Source organism: Rhinatrema bivittatum, chromosome 5, assembly GCF_901001135.1.
Source record: "Rhinatrema bivittatum chromosome 5, aRhiBiv1.1, whole genome shotgun sequence".
Classification (NCBI taxonomy): Eukaryota; Metazoa; Chordata; class Amphibia; order Gymnophiona; family Rhinatrematidae; genus Rhinatrema; species Rhinatrema bivittatum.
Genome location: NC_042619.1, coordinates 237853507 through 237875916, shown reverse-complemented (window position 1 = coordinate 237875916; position 22410 = coordinate 237853507). Strand labels below are relative to the sequence as shown.

The following is a 22410-nucleotide window of genomic DNA, read 5'->3' as shown; positions in this document are numbered from 1 at the left end:
TGTTTCCAAGTTCAAAACGTTTGTTTAACCAGAGCTATCTGTGATGCTATTTCTGACAATTCTAACACATTTAAATCTGGACGTGTTGTTTCTAAGTCACTAAAGTTTTATCATCCAAGCTTTATGTTTTAACTCAAGTTTCGCTATTTTCTGTAGTAACTTCAATTTTGTCTTCTTTCTTTTTTCGACGAAAAGATGATAGACAGATTAGTTTACCATGCACCACTGCTTTCAGACATTCCTATAATGTATCTGGGCTGACCTCACCGGTGTCATTAAGGATTGAATACTCCTTAATTTCTTCCAATAAACACTCATTAAATGTTTTATCTGACAGCAAATCTTCATTCAGTCTTCAAAATTTGCATCCCTTCTGATCCCTCTCAACTCCAACACCGAGGCATGATCAAACCACAAACTATTACCAATACCCACTCCCTCAGTCGTACCCACCAGCATCTAATCTAGCAGAAAGTAGCCCATCCTCAAATAGGAAGAGAGTGTGGTTTTGAGAAGAATAAAATTGCAAGACTAGATGTCTCAGATGCCAAATATCAATCAAGACCCATTTAATAATAGTTTCCTTCCTTTAGTCTAGATCTCTGCAAAACGTGAAGCCCAATTTCCCCCACTCGAATTATCTAAAAAAGGATATCATGTCCGATTAAAGTCAACCTCAATCAATAGATGACCTTCCACCCATCCAGTGAGTGTTAAAGAGGGAATCCAGAAAGGCACCCTGAGCTGTATTAGGCATATAGGTATTTACTAAAGTAAACAACTCACCATGTATTACCACTTTTAGAATGAAAAATGTCCCCTCAGTGTCCCTGATTACAGCCTTAACATCCACAATCAAATGACAAATAAAATCCCCACATCTCTGTATTTATTTTTCATGGAAGAGGCATAATAATGATTTGGAAAAGCTTTAGATAATTTTATTTATTTATTTAACGTCTCTTCTATACCGATATCCGTTCGCACATCGCATCGGTTCACAAAAACAAGAACTTTTGGGCGGAGCCCTTACATAAAACAGAAAAATACAATTAACTATTGGGCGGAGCCCTTACATGTAACCGATTAAATACATTAAACAAGGGGAGAGTATAATACTGACAAGGCAACGCAATATTAATAAATCAATAGATACAACAAAAACTATAAACATAACTATAAACAAAATAGCAATGTACAAAATACAAAAATCAACGGACATAAGGCATTCTTAGTCATAGATCGAAGGATAAATTAAAGAGGAAATTTTATGTATTGGGGGGTGACATGGGGTAGGCTTGCTGGAAGAGCCAGATTTTCAGTTTTTTTTTTAAATTTGGGTGTTTATGTCTCCAGGCGTATATCATGAGGCAGGGAGTTCCATATGGAGGGGCCGGCGAGAGAAAAAGCTCTGCTTATAGTGGAGGAGAGTTTGAAAGATTTGATGGATTGGGCACGTAGGGTTCCTTGGAGGGCTGGGCGGGTGGGTCTATTGGAGGTGCGGGGGAGGAGGGGGGGGTTGATCCAATTAAGGTTGGAGTTTAACAGACTTTTGTGGATGATGGAGAGTGCTTTATAAAGAATTAGTGAGTGTATTGGGAGCCAATGTAGTTTGATAAGTGTGAGAGTGATATGGTCTCTTTTTTTAGAATTTGACAGTATCCGAGCGGCGGTGTTTTGTAATAGTTGTAACGGCTTGGTATGTGTTGCGGGGATGCCAAGAAAGAGTGCGTTACAGTAGTCTATTTTAGACAAAATAATAGACTGGAGTACTGTACGGAAGTCAGAGAAGTGTAGCAGTGGTCTGAGTTTTTTTTTATCGTTTGTAGCTTAAAATAGCATTCCTTTATGATGGATTTGATGAATGGTTTAAAGGTAAGATGATTATCAATAAGGACACCTAAGTTGCGAATGTGCGAGGGGAAGTGGTGGATGAGTATGCAAGTGGGATGTCTGGGAGCGGTTGCCTGTTAGATATGATTAATAGTTCAGTCTTGTTGGGATTTAGAGCCAGGTGCATGTCATTGAGGAGTTGGTTGATGGAGGAAAGGCAGGATTCCCAATTTTGTAGAGCAGTTTGGAGAGAGTCAGAGAAAGGGAATATGAGTTGCACATCGTCAGCATAAATGAAATGCTTGATGTGAAGGTTAGTGAGGAGAGTGGTAAGGGGAAGCATGTATATATTAAAGAGGGTAGAAGAGAGGGAAGAACCTTGGGGCACACCTTGAGGAAGACTGATGGGGTCAGATTCATTGTTATCCACTAAGACAGTAAAAAAGCGATTTTGGAGGTACGATTGTATCCAGGCGAGGGCAATGCCAGTGATCCCAATACTCCTGAGGATGTTAAGGAGGACATCGTGATTGACTGTATCGAGTGCAGCAGAGATGTCAAGCATGGCAATCAGATAAGAGGATCCTGAGTCGGTTCCTCTGATGAGTGTATCGTGTAGGGAGAGCAGTAAAGTTTCAGTTCTTAAATGCTTCCTGAAACCATGTTGGGTGGATGGGAGAATATTGTTTTGTTCCAGGTGATCGGAGAGGCGTGAATTAACTAGTTTTTCAAGGACTTTAGCTAGGAGGGGTAGGTTGGAAACAGGTCTGTAATTAGACAAAGTGGCGGGGTCAAGATTGGGTTTTTTGAGTAGCGGTTTCACTACAGCTTGTTTGAGAAAGTTAGGGACTGTGCCATGCTCTAGAGAACAGTTAAGAATATTTGATAATGGTTTGGCGATCACCTTGGGTATAGACAGAAGGAGTTTAGAGGGGATGGTTTCAGAGGGATGTGATGAGGGTTTCATTTTTTTAGGATGTTCTCTACTTCCAGGGAGGAAGAGGAGTCAAAGGAGGAGAGGGAGACTGGAGAGTTGATAGTAGGAAGACAGATATTGAAGTTTTTGTGAGAGAATTGTGCAGTGATGGAGGAGACCTTATTTTTAAAAAATTGTGCTAACTCATTGCAACGATTTTTAGAGGGATTTGCTGGTTGTTGTGTGTGGGAGGGAGAGGTTAGGTCAGCAACCATAGAGAAGAGGGCCTTGGGGTTATGTTGCAGACCATGTATTTTTTTGGCGTAGTATTCACGTTTAGTTTGAAGGATGGAATTTCTATATTCGTGCATACGTTGGTAGTAGATTGTTTTGGTTGCGGGGGATTGGTGTTTGAGCCAGGACCTTTCCGCAGCTCTGAGTTGGGTTTTAAGATCTCTGAGGTCAGGCGCGTACCAGGGTTTTCTATTTCTACGGTTTGGGTTGACAGTTTTCGTTGTTAGCGGGCAATGTTTATTGGCAATGCTAAGGGTGAGATATCCCCAGATAACGCCTGCTCCACCTGGGTCAGAGAGGTCAATTTGATTGTCTATGTCCGAGCATGCTTGTGTGATGGTGTCTACAGTGCAGGATTTGCGAAATTTGAAAGATATGGGCTGACGGGGCAGGGTAGGGGACTTTTGTGGAAGGGTGAGTTTAGTCTGAATCAGGGAGTGATCAGACCAGGGTACTGCCATGCATGAGGGGGAGGGGGGGGTTGCTTATGTTGATGGGGGAGTTGATAAAAATCAGATCAAGAGTGTGGCCAGCTTTGTGTGTGGGAGAGTTCACAATTTGTTGGAAACCCATAGCTTCGAGGGAGGACAGGAATGCTTCGCAGGCTGGGGATTGCGGGGAGGTATCTACGTGTAAGTTAAAATCTCCTAGGAGAATTGTGGGTACGTCAGGGGACAGTGAGTTTGCAAAGAATTCAATAAGGGGGGATGAATCTTTCTCTAGGAGACCTGGGGGGTATAGATGAGACACAGTTGGAGTGATTTCGATTTGAAGAAGCCAATTTCGTACTGATTTGGGATATCACATTTCTGGGACAAGAGTTGAAAGTCCTTTTTTACGGCCAGGAGTATGCCACCTCCTCTCTTCTTTTTCCCGAGGGATTGAGAACACATCGTAGTTATCTAAGGGTAGTTGGTTGATGAGGGGAGTGTCATGTTGTTTGAACCAGGTTTCAGTGACAGTGCATATTTCTGGTTTAGAGTCAGTAAGAATGTCATGTAAGAGATGGGTTTTCTTTTGGAGTGATTGTGCGTTAAACAGGATAATGGAAATGAGTGAGAGACTGATGGCTTGTGTGCGTGTGAGGGTGTGTATTGGGATAAGCCTTCTTTTGTTGTGAGTGGTCTTGTGTTGTGTGGTCTGATGTGTGAATGAAAGGGGAAAATTTGGGTGGTGTCCTGGCTGGTATGATAAGGAGGAATCGCCGATTAGAGGAGGCATTGTTGAACTGCAGTGTAATGCAGGTAGCGAGTTGTGCGAATACAAATATAATGCAAATTACAGAAAACCAATATAATGCACTTTACAGACAAAATAATGTATAAAGCCGGGTATACAGAGATTATACAGTGAAGACAGAAAGTATCACATTTTAGGGTGTCTGGAGAACAAAGCAGGTTAGGAGCAGCTGACTGAGATACAAAAACTGACTGAGGTACAAAAGCAGTAAGTCTAGCATGAGACAAGAGACGGGGTCTTTCCTTAAAGGGGGGGGTCTTAGGGAAGGCGCATTAATGTGTTACCTAACTTACGTAGGTGGAGGGAAAGTAGGGATGGTTCAGAGGATTAGGTAGCGTAACTATTCAGCAACAGAAACGGGAGACAAGTTAGGGAGTTATCCTTCAGTAATTCAGATTACCATTAGATCTTGGCTGGTCTTAAATACTATACCAGCAGTACTGTTTAGCCGGGCTTTGCTTGGGCTGGTTATACGGGGTATTTTGCTGTCCTTTCCGGAAAGTGCATGACAGAAGAAGTTGGAACTTACTGCAATGCTCAGTGTCCGCTTGGATATGACCGCGTATGAACGGAGAACAGACGATAACCTTCTGGGCTGTCTGCCGGGGCTGCTCGAAGGGGCGCTCAAAGGGGCAGGCCCCTTTGTCGCGCTCCTTCGGCGCGCGACGCCGGATCTGCTGTAACTTTAAAGGGCCTCTGTGCCCTTTCCTATTGGCTGCCGGTAAGTATAGGTAGGCGGGCCTTGTTTCGTGTGTTTTTCCGGTCGGGGCAGCGGCAGGACGGCGTGAGAAATAAGAGCTTAATATTAAAGTGTTTCTTGACAAAAAAATAATATTTGCTCTCAGACCCTCTGCCTCTTTCAGCAATAGTTTTCTTTTAATAGGGGAGTTCAGCTCTTTCGCATGTAAAGAAAAAACTTTTATTTGAGCCATTTAGCAATCCGATACCCAGACAGGGAGAGGTAATGGCAGCCTCCAAACCCACACTCGCTGCCATCAAAGTTGGATGTCGACCACGCCTTCCGCGGCAGCTCCCGCACCAACCAAAGTCAAGCCTGCAAGCACTGAATCCGGAGGGAAGGAAGGAGAAAATGCCGACGGTGTCCTTAAGGCCAGGGGGCTTAGGGATATCTCCCCAGATGAAGCGGAGGCTCCTCTTCCAAGTCTGTCAGCGGAGACCGTCACGCCCGACAGGTAGGTTCTAGCAAGTTCACGGATGGTTACCGACTTGCTGCCATCTTGACTCCTCCCTCCCAGTTACCAAAGTTTCTAAAAGATTTACAGTAGACAGATTTCTCCTCAAAGATGTTCAATTAAAATGCCAGTGAAAGCTATTTATATTAATTCTTTAAATGAGTATTTACACATCTTAAAATATCTCATAGTTCCAAGTAGAAATAGATGAAAACATAACAGATTAATTTATTTCAAACAAGTCGCATTATCTCAGGTTCTAAATGGCTCACAGATATGCATAAGAACAAATAAAACATGCTCAGACAAGAATTGTATCACCAGAAAATGCCAAATACTGCAAATATATAGCAAAGAAAGGCTAGATTAGTCTAAATTAATGTAATTTCATGTAAACCGTTAGGATGTGCAAACGAATGTCGGTATAAAAAAAACAACTTTACATAAATAAATAAAATTAAATAAATGCTTCCCCAGGGAGAACAGAATGACTGAGGGATCCTTACCAATACTCTGCGGAGCTCATTCTCCACCTGGTCCAGCTTCTTCTGCTTTGAGGCTGCAGAGTAAAGAGCAGTAGCATAGCGACCTTCCAGTCCATATATCTGTATTGGAGGCTAGAAAACGAAAACCAAGAAATAAACAAAAGGACGCAGCAACAGGTCACAACCTAGATAGAATCTAGGAGGCAGCTCACTAATTCAAACCAGTCTACTTACAGATGAAAACATGGGAAAACCTAGAGATCTGATCCATATTGTGAGATGAACAATATATATATTTTATTAAAATGAGGTTTGGGCCATTTTTCTGTAAATACATCTATTTAAGAAGCAGTGCAAAGCTGTAAGAGCTAGCCTAATGATTACAAGATTACATGGCACATTACGTGTTAACACCAAAGAAACATTTCCATAAATTTGCCAGAGTACATGTAAAAGTGTATTATAAGCAGCAACACAACAGGTAGTTAGAAGGATCTCCTCCAGTTTGTAGGACATCAGGGTGCTTACTGGACCTCTGACTCCCAAGTCAATTCATTTATTTTTTCACTTTAGAGAAGATATCTTAATTGTTCTATCTCTAATTTGTTGAAGCATCCATTTTCTTCAAGGATCAAACCAACTACCATGCGATAAGTTGGGTTGCTTTCTGGACGAAAATTTTCAAATGATAATGCAGTAAATACATGATTGGCTATATGATAATAAATCATCATTAAATATAGCCAAGATACATTTATGTGGATAGGAAAGATCATAACAACCACAATGCTTGATCCGGTAGTGTTCCAGAAGAAGTCTTGCAAGTGGTTTTTGAATCCAGAAATGTAGGGGTTATTATAGACAGTAAGTCAATGAAACCTTACTTGAGAAGTGTAACAAAAAGAGCATTCTATAAGCTAAAATTGATAAAGTCCCTTAAAGATTTCCTACCATAAGAATCTTTTAGAATGGTATTACAAGCATTGTTTTCGCAAATTGATTTTTGCAGTAATTTATTGGTGTGATTACCCAACATATATATTCAGGCATTGTAACTACTAAAAAATCATAATGCTCGAGTGTTGCTGAAAATCCAGCCTTTTGAGCACATCATGCCGATTTTGGTATCCCTTCACTGGTTACCAGTTAGAGAGCATGTTTTAAATTGCTAGTCATAACTCATAAACCAATGAATGGAGAAACAGTGCATTTTAGCAAACACTCTTATTCCTTATGTTCCAGTAGAGCATTGCACTCTGCTGGGAAAAGCTTGCTAAAGTGCCTTCTTTGCGTATTGCAAGATTACAGTCGTGAGCGCATGCTTTCATATGCCGCCCTTGAATTATGGAACAGCTTGCTTGTAGATGTAAAAGAGGAAACAGATTAAGGTTTTTAGGAAAAAGCTAAAGGCTATGTTTTTTTACAGAAGCATTTTTATGAAATATGTTAATTTGAATTATTTTGTATGTAAATATGTAATGTATGTTTTAATTATGGATGCTTTTAACATTGCAATTTGCTCTGAACAAAATTTTGGAGATGTGGAAAATAAGTCAATAAATACATTGATTAATAAATAACTATATTATAATAATTGTGATTCATATGCCAGTATTAACCTAAAAAGATCCTGATAGTACAATACTTCAGGGACATGCAAGCAAACATCCAAACATCTAAGGGGCGCAGAGATACAGCATAGTAGCTTCCAAAAGGGAGAAGCAACAATGCTGCTACTGTTATTACTCAATTACATACAACAGAATCCAACTAGCAGAGCCAGGCTTAAAACTAAGACACACCAAATTTCATGGGCACAGCTGGGATTAGAACTGAGGCCATGGAAGAAAGTGGCTGCAGGATACATTTATTTAAGACTACACTTCTCAGCCAACTTCAACCAGAATATAGAGTCCTGGTTTTTAAACCCATCCTTTATCAATTTCTGATTCTCATCCTTCTGCAAATAAAAAATGCAGGCTGCAAGTCTCAAAAACCCTGAAACTGGAAGCAGAAAGTAAACAGGTTGGGCTCAGTGTGCTTGATAGATAGGAATTTGTAATGGGGTTATGCACAAGAGCTCCCACTTACTATTAGAAGCTTAATTTTCTGCTTGCCTGTCAGATTCTCGTTACTGCCCTGTTAGAGATGCAAATCTGCAACAGGCCAGATGATTGCTAAGTGATGTTTTAAAAGCAAAGTACTGCAGGGAATACATTGTATGAGGGTCGAGGTTACGGTCCTAGTGCCCTGCTGGTTGTCCCTTTGATGTTATGCTTGCTCAACGCCACTATTGATTTTACTCAACAGGAATCATTGCAGGTGTGCTGGAAGTCCCAGAGCTGAAAACACATTTAGAAAACTTAGGGACCAGCTGAAGTTTTTAGGGGACAGAATATTCCTCCCCCCCCTTATAAATGTACCTTTTTTGGTTCTTTTTTCCATTTGTTTTTTCACTTTTTACTATTCTGTACCCCCTTCCAATCTTTTTTTCCTCTCTTCTCTCCTTCTACCATCACTTCCCACTGCTAAAATAAGCACTGAATACCAACAGCCAGCACAGGGCTCCAGAGGTGATCCAGAAAACTAAAGACGGCAGCCCCAACACGGCTCGTCGATGCCCAAAAGGAACCGATGACTGACAATTCCATAGACTGTTCCCCTCTACTCGCCTATTCATCCAAGGGCGTCAATGCTGTGAGCATGATGGCATCGGGTATGGCTGATGATAGTCTCGCTAGTGCATGAACCCAGGCAGGGCCGCTGATGTCCCTGATCCCAAACGGCTCACGGCCCCCGAGATCATCGGCATCCTTGGTACCCAACAGCCATAGCCCATTATGGGACAGCAAGGTGCTCCTGACTACCCTGTCGGGACACCGCCAAGGAGCCTCGAGGGCACCAGATCGATGTGCCTGGATACCTCAGCGTATCAGGGAGCCTTGAGTATATGGCGATCCCGGTGCTCGATCCGTCCAAGGCTGAAATCCCTGTCATCTGAGGGCTTCAGTGGCACTCGAGGACTCCGGCAGACATCGAGGATGACCAGGGCGCTAAATGGCGATACCAGTGCCTCACTGGTGGTGCTCGATATAGTTGAGAGTGGCAACAAAAGGCATCAGTGGCCAACACACCAGATGGCCTCTATGACAGCCCCACACCCCGATGGCATTGAATGCGCTGACGGCATCAAGGGTGGCAACACATGCACCTGTCGACGGCATCAAGGATGTTGGCAGTATCGAGGGCACCGCAGGCACCAAGGCCTCGAGGGCATAGAGGTCAGCCCGAGGGGAACCATAGCGCTAAATGGCAGACCTGGTTCCCGACACTAGAGGTTGTGCCGGTATTCCGCCACATTGAGGTCCAAGACATCGATGACACCGGTGCATCAAGACTCCACATCCACCGATGCCTACTGCACAGACGGCCCTTACGGTATCGAGAGCGGTCACGCACCTTAATGATATAGAGGGTGACCACAGTGCTCAATGGTAATCCTGGTCCACAGCATGGTCCTGACATCGAAGCATCAGATCAAAGGTGCACTGGTCATAGATGTGCATGGCCAACCATTACTGGGCATGGCATCTAGGGAGATTACACTGCCATCACCAGCAAGCAGGAGGGGAGGCTATGTCACCCAGGGCTCCTGCCCATGGAGACTAGCTCCTTTGAGTGTGGGGAGGATGAGCTCTTCCACCCCCCTGCCTCCAGGAATGGTATGTTCTTTGATCTGTCCACTGTCAGACCTCCATAGATACCAATCGATCTGTGAAACGACATGAAATTCCTGCCCGGGTAGAACTCAGTTGAATCCGCAGGCTCAGCAGCGTACATGGATTACCCACGGACTGCACTCAGTCAGTCCTGCCAGCACCAGACAAAAGGTACAAAAACAGACAGAGCAAGGTTAGGGCACAAATACTAAACTTCAGGTGTAGGTTTGTTTTTTTTTTTTAAGGAAGAAAAACATTGCAGCTCTAGAAAAATTACTTACAAAGACTGACAGAGAGCAAAGCTGAATGCCATGAGACACAGCTCCCACGATGACATGGCTTTGCAGAAAAAAAAAAAAAAAGACTGAGGGACAAGTGCAAGGTGTTGCATATAGGGAAAAATAACCCTAGCTGTAGTTACACGATGTTAGGTTCCATATTAGGAGCTACCACCCAAGAAAGAGATCTAGGCGTCATAGTAGATAATACATTGAAATCGTCAGCTCAGTGTGCTGCAGCAGTCAAAAAAGCAAATAAAATGTTAGGAATTATTAGGAAGGGAATGGTTAATAAAACGGAAAATGTCATAATGCCTCTATATCGCTCCATGGTGAGACCACACCTTGAATACTGTGTACAATTCTGGTCGCCGTATCTCAAAAAAGATATAGTTGCAATGGAGAAGGTACAGAGAAGGGCAACCAAAATGATAAAGGGGATGGAACAGCTCCCCTATGAGGAAAGGCTGAAGAGGTTAGGGCTGTTCAGCTTGGAGAAGAGACGGCTGAGGGGGGATATCATAGAGGTCTTTAAGATCATGAGAGGTCTTGAACGAGTAGATGTGACTCGGTTATTTACACTTTCGAATAATAGAAGGACTAGGGGGCATTCCATGAAGTTAGCAAGTAGCACATTTAAGACTAATCGGAGAAAATTCTTTTTCACTCAACGCACAATAAATCTCTGGAATTTGTTGCCAGAGGATGTGGTTAGTGCAGTTAGTATAGCTGGGTTCAAAAAAGGTTTGGATAAGTTCTTGGAAGAGAAGTCCATTAACTGCTATTAATCAAGTTTACTTAGGGAATAGTCACTGCTATTAATTGCATCAGTAGCATGGGATCTTCTAGGTGTTTGGGTAATTGCCAGGTTCTTGTGGCCTGGTTTGGCCTCTGTTGGAAACAGGATGCTGGGCTTGATGGACCCTTGGTCTGACCCAGCATGGCAATTTCTTATGTTCTGCCCAGGGGGCAAGGTGATGACTACAGCTGCACATGCTCAATTGGGCATGTTTGAAAGTTCTAGATTCTTTGAGTTCAAAGTTCCATGCCGGGCTCCATCCGATGATGTCACCCATGTGTGAGGACTACCATCCTGTTTGTCCTCAGAGAAGACTGGACGTCCATACGGCAAATGAAATATAATGTGGACAAGTGCAAGGTGATGTATATAGAGAAAAATAACCCATGCTGTAGCTACACAATATTAGGTTCCATTTTAGGAGTTACCATCCAGGAAAAAGATCAGGATGTCATAATTTATATTACATTGAAATCATCAGCTCAGAGTGCTGTGGCGGTCAAAAAAAAGCAAACAATGTTAGAAATTAAGAATGGAATGGCAAATAAAACAGAGGATGTCATAATGCCTCTGTATCGCTCAATGGTTAGACCGCAACTTGAATACTGTGTGCAATTCTAGTCACAGCATCTAAAAAAAAAAAAAAAAAAATTATATATACACACACACACACATATATATATATATATATATGCACTGGAGAAAGTACAAAGAAGGGCAACCAAAATGATAAAGGGCATGGAACGGCTCCCCTATGAGGAAAGGCTGAAGAGGTTAGGCCTGTTCAGCCTGGAGAAGAGACGGCTGAGGAGGACATGATAGAGGTCTATAAAATCACGAAGGGACTTGAACAGGTAAACATGAAACAGTTATTTACTGTTTCGGATAATACAAGGACTAGGGCCACTTCATGAAGTTAGCAAGTAGCACATTCAAAATAATCAGAGAAAAGTTTTCACTCAATGCACAATTAAGCTCTGGAATTCATTGCCAGAGGATGGAGTTAAGGCAACTAGTGTATCTGGGTTTTAAAAAAAGGTTTGGATAAGTTCCTGGAGGAGAAGTCCATAAACTGCTATTAATCAACAGGGAAAACCTATTGCTTATTGCTGGCATCAGTAGCATGGGATCTATTTAATGGTTTGGGCACTTGCCAGGTACTTGCAATTTGGATTGGCCACTGTTTGAGACAGGATACTTGACTTGATGGACCCTTGGTCTGACCCAGTATGGCATATCTTATGTTCTTAAGGGAAAAATCTTTATTAATAAGGTATCTTAGGAGCAATGTGGATTGTCATAGAGTAGGGCAAATGCAGAGCTCAGAGCTGTGGCTTGTTCAGCAGGTTAGTACATCATCTCCTCAAGATCTGCACACGAATGGGTTGCATTGTTAGCACAACATTTTTAAACAAGTTAATACTACTATTTTAACTCAAATATGCTAATATGTTGTATTTTATAAGATGAGCCCTGGAGCAGGAATGGAATGCATTCCATGGCTTAACTTGATGCCTACAGGTCTGATCAGTTTCAGCCTTATTATACTGTCATTATCCTTCTGCCTCTACACCGCCACCAACTGATCTGTCTCCACAGAGACCTCTCCAGACATGCTCAAACTTCCTAAAATCCCATACACTTCTCAGCACAACTGAGCGTCGGAAAGTTGCACGGGACCACAGCTCTGGCTCTTCCTTCCTCAATGCAGTCTGTCAACTGGTCCCTAACTCAGTGTGGCCTGGCAGCAGCTCCTCTCAGTGTGGTCTGGTGGCAGGGGGCTGCTCCAGGCCTCAGCTCCTCCTCACTGCAGCCTTGGCAGTAGTTCCTCACAGGCCTGGGGCAGCACTAGGCTCCAAATGCCAAATTTGTTAGGCCAACAGTAGTTTTCCAGCCTTGGCCCACATTCTAATTTTTCCCATCCATTTCCATTTGCCACATTTAGAAGAAACTTGTGCCTAGCAATATACTGATAATTAAAAGAGTGATGAGAGAATTAAAAAAAAAAAAAACAACAACAAACAACCCTCTTTTTGTGCAACAGGATTCATCATGTATACATAGGGATCTTCGTTTTCAGTTATTTTATTTTTACACTGATTTTATTGTGTTATAACTTCCACTGATTTTTCTTTTGTGTGTATATAACAGTCATTTTTCCATTTTTCTGTTATAAATTGAAATTCCCAGGAAGAATAAGATAAAAACTGAAAACCAAGGTCCCTGTGTATTCAGAACAATAACTATAAAGATAGTTAAACCAACCTTAACTAGCTGTGACGCTGGCCTGATCACACTGGTACTGAAGTAGCGCACCTAGAATGTACAAAAACAGCATTTTAGTGTTAGCTATCAGATATGCCTCAATGCCATACTAGAACAGACTTCAACCTCACTAATTTTAAAAAGTCAATGTGACCGTTTCCTGGATTTTGGTTAAAACAAGAAAGCACGTGAATATACTGTATATGACAAATTGTGCATATATATATATACAGATTTATAGGAATTCTTGTTGAAATATCGATCAGATCATTGCTTGCAACCCAATATATGTATTTGGAAAAAAGTATAACGAGGAACTGTAAATACTTTTAAAAGGTCAATGAGGTTAGAATATGACCTGCAACTTATTACACTAAACTGTTGCAATAGATTACCCAAGAAGAAGAAAATATAATAATAATTAAAAAAAAAAAAAAAAGTTATTTGCTCCACAAATCTGAGGTTTACTTCTAGAAACCACACACTCAGCTGCAGTTTCACCCCAGCACAGGCTCTGCAATGGAATGGACCACTGCCAGGGAGGGATCAAAATCTCCTAGTGTCCAGCATCCCAAATCAAAGAAAAAATAATTCAAAAGCTATTGTCTTCTTTAGAAGATGCATAGCACTTTATTTTTGTCCTGTACACCTAGCCATTTTTTTCCTTGTTCTTAGAGGCAGCAAGGTTAAAATGCATCTTAAAATAGAAAATACTTTTAGAAAACCAGCATATTAGAGGTACTGTATCTAACTAATTATATTTCAATGAAACATAATTGCTAAGGTACCATTATTCCCTCTGTATTTATAAGGCATTTTCTGCCCCTTAAGCTGTTTTATAAATATGTTATGGCTATATTATTCCATATCTTTTCAGTCATTAGTCAAAAGTTCTTTAAAGTAACCTTTGGTGCTTAATCAAATGGCACTTTATGTTTCCAGTAGGAAACAGGACTATTCTAAATGCAGCTGCACTCAAGGAAGATACGGACTTGTGGAGCAACTGCTTTTAAAAAATGTCAGCAATTTCCAGTTGACAGGATTAATGATGTAGCGTACAATGCAGGTCAGTTACTGTAAACACATGCAGCTTTCAGTCACTGTGTGCCCTCGTGAAAGACATGCTTGTTCACATTCATTGATTTCTGATTGGTTCATCCAGTGAACATGAGACCAGTCTTGTCTATTGCTGTTGTAAAGTATATATTTGTATTCAACAGTGCAAAGACCATCTTCAGCTCTAACATTAAATTTTCAAAAGGGAAACTTTGATAAAAATGAGGAAAATAGAAAAAAAACTGAAGGGTGCAGCTGCAAAGGTTAAAAGTGTTCAACAGGTATAGACATTGTTTAAAAATACAATCCTAGACGTGCAGTCCAGATGTATTCCATGCATTGAGAAAGGTGGAAGGAAGGCAAAACGATTACTGGCATGGTTAAAAGGTGAAGTGAAAGCAGCTACTTTAGCCAAAAAAACCCAAAACATCCTTCAAAAATTGGAAGAAGAATCCATCTGAAGAAAATAGGATAAAGCATAAGCTTTGTCAAGTTAAGTGCAAAACATCGATAAGACAGGCGAAGAGAGAATTTGAAATTAAGTTGGCCGTAGAGGCAAAAACTCATAATAAAAACTTTTTAAAATATATCCGAAGCAAGAAACCTGTGAGGGAGACGATTGGACCGTTAGATGACCGAAGGGTTAAAGGGGCTCTTAGGGAATATAAGGTCATTGCAGAAAGACTAAATGAATTCTTTCTTCCATGTTTACTAATGAGGATGTTGGGGAGATACCAGTTCCGGAGATGGTTTTCAAAGGTGATGAGTCAGATAAACTGAACCAAATCACTGTGAACCTGGAAGATGTAGTAGATCACATTGGCAAACTAAAGAGTAACAAATCACCTGGACCGGATGGGTATGCATCCTAGGGTACTGAAGGAACTCAAAAATGAAATTTCTGATCTATTAGTTAAAATTTGTAACCTATCATTAAAATCATTCATTGTACCTTAAGACTGGAGGGTGGCCAATGTAACCCAATATTTAAAAAGGACTCCAGGGGTGATCCAGGAAACTATAAACCAGTGAGCCTGACTTCAGTGCAGGGAAAAGTAATGGAAACTATTCTCAAGATCAAAATCACAGAGCATACAGAAAGACATGGTTTAACGGAACACAGTCAACATAGATTTACCCAAGGGAAGTCTTGCCTAACAAATCTGCTTCATTTTTTTGAAGAGGTTAATAAACATGTGGATAAAGGTGAACCGGTAGATATAATGTATTTGGATTTTCAGAATGCGTTTGACAAAGTCCCTCATGAGAGGCTTCTAAGAAAACTAAAAGTCATGGGATAGGAGGCGATGTCCTTTCGTGGATTACAAACTGGTTAAAAGACAGGAAACAGAGTATAGGATTAAATGGTCAATTTTCTCAGTGAAAAAGGGTAAGCAGTGGAAAGCCACAGGGATCTGTACTTGGACCGGTGCTTTTCAATATATATATATATAAATGATCTGGAAAGGAATACGACGAGTGAGGTTATCACATTTGCGGATGATACAAAATTATTCAGAGTAGTTAAATCACAAGCAGACTGTGATACATTACAGGAGGACTTTGGAAGACTGGGCATCCAAATGACAGATGAAATTTAATGTGGACAAGTGCAAGGTGTTGCATATAGGGAAAAATAACTACAGACCGGTTAGCCTCACTTCGGTGGTGGGAAAAGTAATGGAGTCACTGTTGAAAGAGAGAATAGTGAACTATCTACAGTCGGGAGAATTGCTGGACCAGAGGCAGCATGGATTCACCATTGGAAGATCCTGTCAGACAAATCTGATTGACTTTTTTGACTGGGTAACCAAGGAATTGGATCGAGGAAGAGCACTCGATGTCATCTACTTGGATTTCAGCAAAGCTTTTGACAGTGTCCCGCACAGGAGACTGGTGAATAAAATGAAAAGCTTAGGAGTGAGTGCCGAGGTGGTGGCCTGGATTGCAAACTGGTTGACGGACAGAAGACAATGTGTGATGGTAAATGGAACTCTCTCTGAAGAGAGAGCGGTTTTAAGCGGTGTACCGCAGGGATCGGTGTTGGGACCGGTCCTTTTCAATATCTTTGTGAGCGACATTGCGGAAGGGATAGAAGGTAAGGTATGTCTTTTTGCGGATGACACTAAGATCTGCAACAGAGTGGACTCGCCGGAAGGAGTGGAGAGAATGAGACGGGATTTAAGGAAGATGGAAGAGTGGTCAAAGACATGGCAGCTGACATTCAATGCCAAGAAGTGCAAAGTCATGCATATGGGGAATGGAAATCCGAATGAACTGTATTCGATGGGGGGAGAAAGGCTGATGTGCACGGAGCAGGAGAGAGACCTTGGGGTGATGGTGTCTAATGATCTGAAGTCGGCGAAACAATGTGACAAGGCGATAGCTAAAGCCAGAAGAATGCTGGGCTGCATAGAGAGAGGAATATCGAGTAAGAAAAGGGAAGTGATTATCCCCTTGTACAGGTCCTTGGTGAGACCTCACCTGGAGTATTGTGTTCAGTTCTGGAGACCGTATCTCCGAAGAGACAGAGACAAGATGGAGGCGGTCCAGAGAAGGGTGACCAAAAAGGTGGAAGGTCTTCATCAAATGACTTATGAGGAGAGATTGAAGAATCTAAATATGTACACCCTGGAGGAAAGGAGGAGCAGAGGTGATATGATACAGACTTTCAGATACTTGAAAGGTTTTAATGATCCAAAGACAACGACAAACCTTTTCCATAGGAAAAAAATCAGCAGAACCAGGGGTCACAATTTGAAGCTCCAGGGAGGAAGATTCAGAACCAATGTCAGGAAGTATTTCTTCACGGAGAGGGTGGTGGATGCCTGGAATGCCCTTCCGGAGGAAGTGGTGAAGACCAGAACTGTGAAGGACTTCAAAGGGGCGTGGGATAAACACTGTGGATCCATAAAATCAAGAGGCCGTCAATAAAGAGTGGGTGGCTAGCCAGAATGACGGCTACTGCCTGGAGACAATACCCTTATTCAATAAACATACACATGGTTACTGTGACTCCAACATCGCTCTAAGCTACAACAGCAAGAGGAAATGTGGAAAAAAGGATTTGCACTCACAAAGTGGGGAGTAGCTGGCTTGTTACGGCGGTTACTACCCCAAAACCAAATAAGCCTGATACTTCACTTTCAATGCATATCCAGCATAGCTCTCTGCTTCAACGGCAGGGGAGAAGAAAAACTGATACTTCACGCATATCCAGCATAGCTCCCTGCTTCAACGGCAGGGGAGAAGAAAACCTGATACTTCACGCATATCCAGCATAGCTCTCTGCTTCAACGGCAGGGGAGAAGAAAAACTGATACTTCACGCATATCCAGCATAGCTCTCTGCTTCAACGGCAGGGGAGAAGAAAAACTGATACTTCACGCATATCCAGCATAGCTCTCTGCTTCAACAGCAGGGGAGAAGAAAAAAGGATTCGCACTCACAAAGCGGGGAGTAGCTGGCTTGTTACGGCGGTTACTACCCCAAACCAAATAAGCCTGATACTTCACTTTCAATGCATATCCTGCTTCAACGGCAGGGGAGAAGAAAAACTGATACTTCACGCATATCCAGCATAGCTCTCTGCTTCAACGGCAGGGGAGAAGAAAAACTGATACTACAAGCATATCCAGCATAGCTCCCTGCTTCAACAGCAGGGGAGAAGAAAAAACAACCAATAAGGGCTGAACAACACAGTCTGGGTAAAACAAATAAGCATGGGTGTAGCTTGCTTATTGCGGCGGTTACTTCCCCTACTACCCATAACTAATCAAGCTTGATATTTCACTTGGTTGCAGCTCCATCACTGCTCTCTACATTAATGGTGGGGGTGGAAGGGAAATAGAACCAAAGAGCTAAGAGAAACAGATAAGTATGAGAAAAAAATGTGAAGCTTGCTGGGCAGACTGGATGGGCCGTTTGGTCTTCTTCTGCCGTCATTTCTATGTTTCTATAATAACCCTTGCTGTAGTTACACGATGTTAGGTTCCATATTAGGAGCTACCACCCAGGAAAGAGATCTAGGCATCATAGTGGATAATACTTTGAGATCGTCAGCTCAGTGTGCAGTAGCAGTCAAAAAAGCAAACAGAATGTTAGGAATTATTAGGAAGGGAATGGTTAATAAAACAGAAAATGTCATAATGCCTCTGTATCTCTCCATGGTGAGACCGCACCTTGAATATTGTGTACAATTCTGCTCGCCACATCTCAAAAAAGATATAGCTGTATTAGAGAAGGTACAGAGAAGGGCGACCAAAATGATAAAGGGGATGGAACAACTCCCCTATGAGGACAGGCTGAAGAGGTTAGGGCTGTTCAGCTCAGAGAAGAGACAGCTGAGGGGGGATATGATAGAGGTCTTTAGGATCATGAGAGGTCTTGAACAGTAGATGTGAATCGGTTATTTACACTTTCAGATAATAGGAGGACTAGGGGGCACTCCATGAAGTTAGAAAGTAGCACATTTAAGACTAATCGGAGAAAATTCTTTTCATTCAATGCACAATAAAGCTCTGGAATTTGTTGCCAGAGGATGTGGTTAGTGCAGTTAGTGTAGCTGGGTTCAAGTCCATTAACTGCTATTAATCAAGCTGACCTAGGGAATAGCCACTGCTATTACTGGCATCAGTAGCTTGGGATCTTCTTGGTGTTTGGGTACTTCAAGGTTTGGCCTCTGCTGGAAACAGGATGCTGGGCTTAATGGACCCTTGGTCTGACCCAGCATGGCAATTTCTTATGTTCTTATGATTAAATAGGCTTGTGAGAAATAGCGATCTGCTTTGTAAGAGAATTCTTTTAACAAATTGAAATTTTGTACAGATAAAATATCTGTATTCTTAAACTGTTAAGAGTATTAATGCAAGGTGACACATAGAAAGGTCACAGTTATCTAAGCAGTAAGCTATTACATAAATGAATCCCTAAGATGAATCCCTAGCGGTTACAGAGTTAACACTGGGGGTCAGCATGTGATTTTGAGAAACTCTTTAAATGTTACAAGTTGTGATCTTATTTTGGAACAACAGGATATAAAACACCTAAATAAATAAAATCAATCTTCTAATGCAACCTTTCCTTTCTCCAATGGAGGGGGAGGAGAAAGATGGCTTAAAGGGACCTTGCAGCCTGAGGGAGCTCAACTACCCATCTGGGCAGCTGTTGGATATGCTGCCTTGGCAGGGCAGATTTTTCCATCAGGTACTCACCAATGGGAGACCCTGTGCTTCAATAACATCCACCCTACCCCCCAAAAGACACACACACAAACTGATGCCTAGGGCCAATGAAAAGCAGCGACTGTTACAACGGTGCTCCACCCAGCCCTCAGGGTCCACCTGGCCAGTTTGGTTTTCAAGATATCCACAATTAATATGCATGCGATACACCTGCATGCATTACCTCCATTAATGGCAAATAGGTTTCATGCATATTGTGCTGAAAACCAGACTGACCAGGCAGACCCTGAGGACCAGGTTGAGAACCATTGCTGTCACAAATCTTCTCCAAGTCTCTCTGGCCCCTTTTGTATAATAACCCCCCATTAGTCTCACTTCTCTCACTATTGTAAGAAACGTGTTCCAGGATATAAAGCTCGGTTTCTCCCTACCTACTGTACAGAAGAAAACTGTCTAGTAGCGCCACGGAAACGATAAGCAAAAAAGATCCCAAAAGCTAATCATGCATAGCAATAGCTGCCTAAAAACAATTCAAAGAAATAAAAAAAAAAAAATTCACGTCCGTAAAACAGGATAGTGGCGTAAACAGGATTTATGGTATGGTACCAACCAAACCTTTTCTGGAGATTATAGCCCACTGATAGTATCATACCTCTAAGGGAGGGATGGGAAATTTAAAGCTAAATTAATTGGACGAATGGGCAAGTTAGATAAGCCAATCGGTCTTTTTTTGCAGATATATTTCTATGTTTCTGCTCAGAGGGCCCATGCAAGGTGGCTCTGTTTCTCCCACGTCTCCGGACTTGTACCCAGTTGCAGAAAGTCGGGACTCTGCCAGGGCCTCTAACAGAGGGTCCCAGCGCCCCATCCGCTCTGCTCCATAGCCGCCGGAGCTATCGGAGCCTACTAAAGAAAGAAAGCAAAAACTCGGACTTCCTCCCCTTACACTCCCAAGGGATACGAACACCCTCCTTCACTCCTTTACCTTCTGCCCGAGCCCGGCCAATGCCGCCATTTTCTCCTCAGGCCGCCGGACTAGGTCAAAAAGAACCCACGTTCCAAGAACTGCGCATGCGCGGCAGCTACGTAACACGCTGGGAATTGTAGTCCTACAGTGTAGAACGCCGGCGCAGTGTTCCGGAAGTTGGATGCTGTGGTGGACTGAAAGCTGCAGCGCTTTCTTCCGCTTTCCCAGCAGTCCGTGCGCGTAATTCGTTGGTCATATTGCAGGTGGCAGAAAGCGTCACTGTCGGCAACTCTTAGAGCTGTGCAAGGGTATTAGGCGCCCCAGGCAAACCTTCTGCCTCGCGCCCCCAGAGAAACCAGCGTTCAAATCCCGCTTCTCCCACTGGTGAACCTGGGCAAGTCGCTTTAGCTCAGATACGCACTGTTTTTCTGGTAGGTGGATACACACGTTGGCGCCCGCGGATTGTGCGCTTCTCTGGACCGCGAGCCGGATTGGTTCCGCTCGCGGCCCCACATGGCTGCTCTTCGGCGCCCATGGCGACCACCTAGTTCGCCTAATAGGACGCGGAGTAAGCAGTTGGTTTGGTCCGTTTATAAGAGCAGCATTTTGGGAAGTTACCGAAATGGACGAATTGTGCAGCTCCTGTGATTGTTGTTGGTTTATGGGAGAGCAGGGTGAAGGAATACTGCATAGCAGCCTTCTCTCTCCCCCACCCCCTCGCTAATCCAGACTTCCAAGCTATCGCCTCTTCTCCACCAGGACGAACACCACCACTTTCCCCTTACCTCCTATATGTCTCAGCTCCCTGCCTTGTACACCCTCTACCCTGCCTCGGCTTCATTAAAAATCCAGGAAGCACAGATACAAACTAAGCTGAGTCTGTTACAGCTCCTCTGTTCCAGTCTCTGAAGAGGAGGGGGTAAGACAGAAAACAAGTGATCTGCTCTTTTCTCTATCCCCTTTCCTCTTTTGCTGCAGGCTTCTTGAGTAAGGGGAGAGGGTGAAATTGGAGCAGACACTGCAGCGCATAAAACAATTGGGTTTACTGCTCCAGTCCTACCTCGCCTGTTCCCTGCATATTTCCTGAAGGAGAGGGACTGGAGCAGTAAACAGTACAGGCTGGAGCTTTCTAGCATTTCCCCCAGACACACTGCAGGGTATATGAATGGCCAGAGTCTCCTGGTAAAATAGAGAGAGGCAGAATGCACTGTTTAACCAGCAGTTGGACGCGGGTTGTGTAGGCGCTACCTAATCTTCTAAGGGGATTAGCGCCTCCACAATGCGCAGCAAAACTAATAGCGCTCAACACATGCAAATGTATGTTGATGAGGATATTAGGGAATTGCCCGAAATGCAAAAAAAAAAACTGGGCATCCAAAACGCACAGTTTTATGCTCAAATTAAGTCCTAGAGCAGGTTTTAATTTCTGAGCACTCCCAAAAGATGTACAGAAAAGCAGAAAATACTGCTGTTCTGTTCATCCTCCTACTTAATATCGTTCCAATATTAAGTAGGAGGAAGGAAAACTTTTAAAAAGTTTTTTAAAAAGTGCTTGGGGTCAGGCTCGGGAAACAGACACTCAGTTAACGAGCGTCCGTTTCCTGAACTCTTGGCTGTGCACTGATTAGGGAAACAAGACGCCGATAAATTCAGCATCCTTTTTCTTAACCAGCAGATGGCCTCTGACAGCTGACTGCTCGTGGGCTCCTGGTGTTAGGGAGGTGCTAGGAGCGCGACCCTAGCGCCTCCTTGACAACGTGACCCCTAATTTACATATTGCATGGCACCCCAGGAGAGGTGCCTGGGGATGCGTTAGGAAAGCAGGCGCTGAGCACTCAGTGCCCACTTTCACCAAATGTTTTGATTTTTTTTGCATCAGCCCCAGAGAGTTCTCAAGTGTAAGAATGGATTGTGCTCTTAGAGGTCCATATTCAGAAGCAGATAGCTGGCTAAATTAATATTTGAATCACTTAATTACCCTACATTCTGTGAAACAAAACTTTCAAAAATAATTTCTTGCAAAAAATTCTTTTTTTAAAGGTTGTAATTACCCTACATTCTGTGAAACAAAACTTTCAAAAATAATTTCTTGCAAAAAATTCTTTTTTTAAAGGTTTTTTTTAAAGGTTGTTTGAAAAAACAACCTTTAAAAAAAGAATTTTTTGCAAGAAATTATTTTTGAA

At 42.6% G+C, this 22410-nt stretch overlaps 1 protein-coding gene across 1 annotated transcript in view; it reads right to left on the bottom strand.

The window, feature by feature from the left end:
* The window catches only part of ATP5PO (ATP synthase peripheral stalk subunit OSCP), a 56701-nt gene extending 36314 nt beyond the window's left edge, over positions 1-20387 (bottom strand). Inside the window, exons 1-3 of the mRNA XM_029603534.1 lie at positions 20246-20387; positions 13022-13072; positions 5982-6092 (exon numbers count right to left, since the gene is read on the bottom strand). Of these exons, the coding sequence (XP_029459394.1) occupies positions 5982-6092; positions 13022-13072; positions 20246-20275 (192 nt within the window). The 5' untranslated portion in view covers positions 20276-20387. The remainder of the gene's footprint in view (positions 1-5981; positions 6093-13021; positions 13073-20245) is intronic.
* Positions 20388-22410: the final 2023 nt, after the last annotated feature.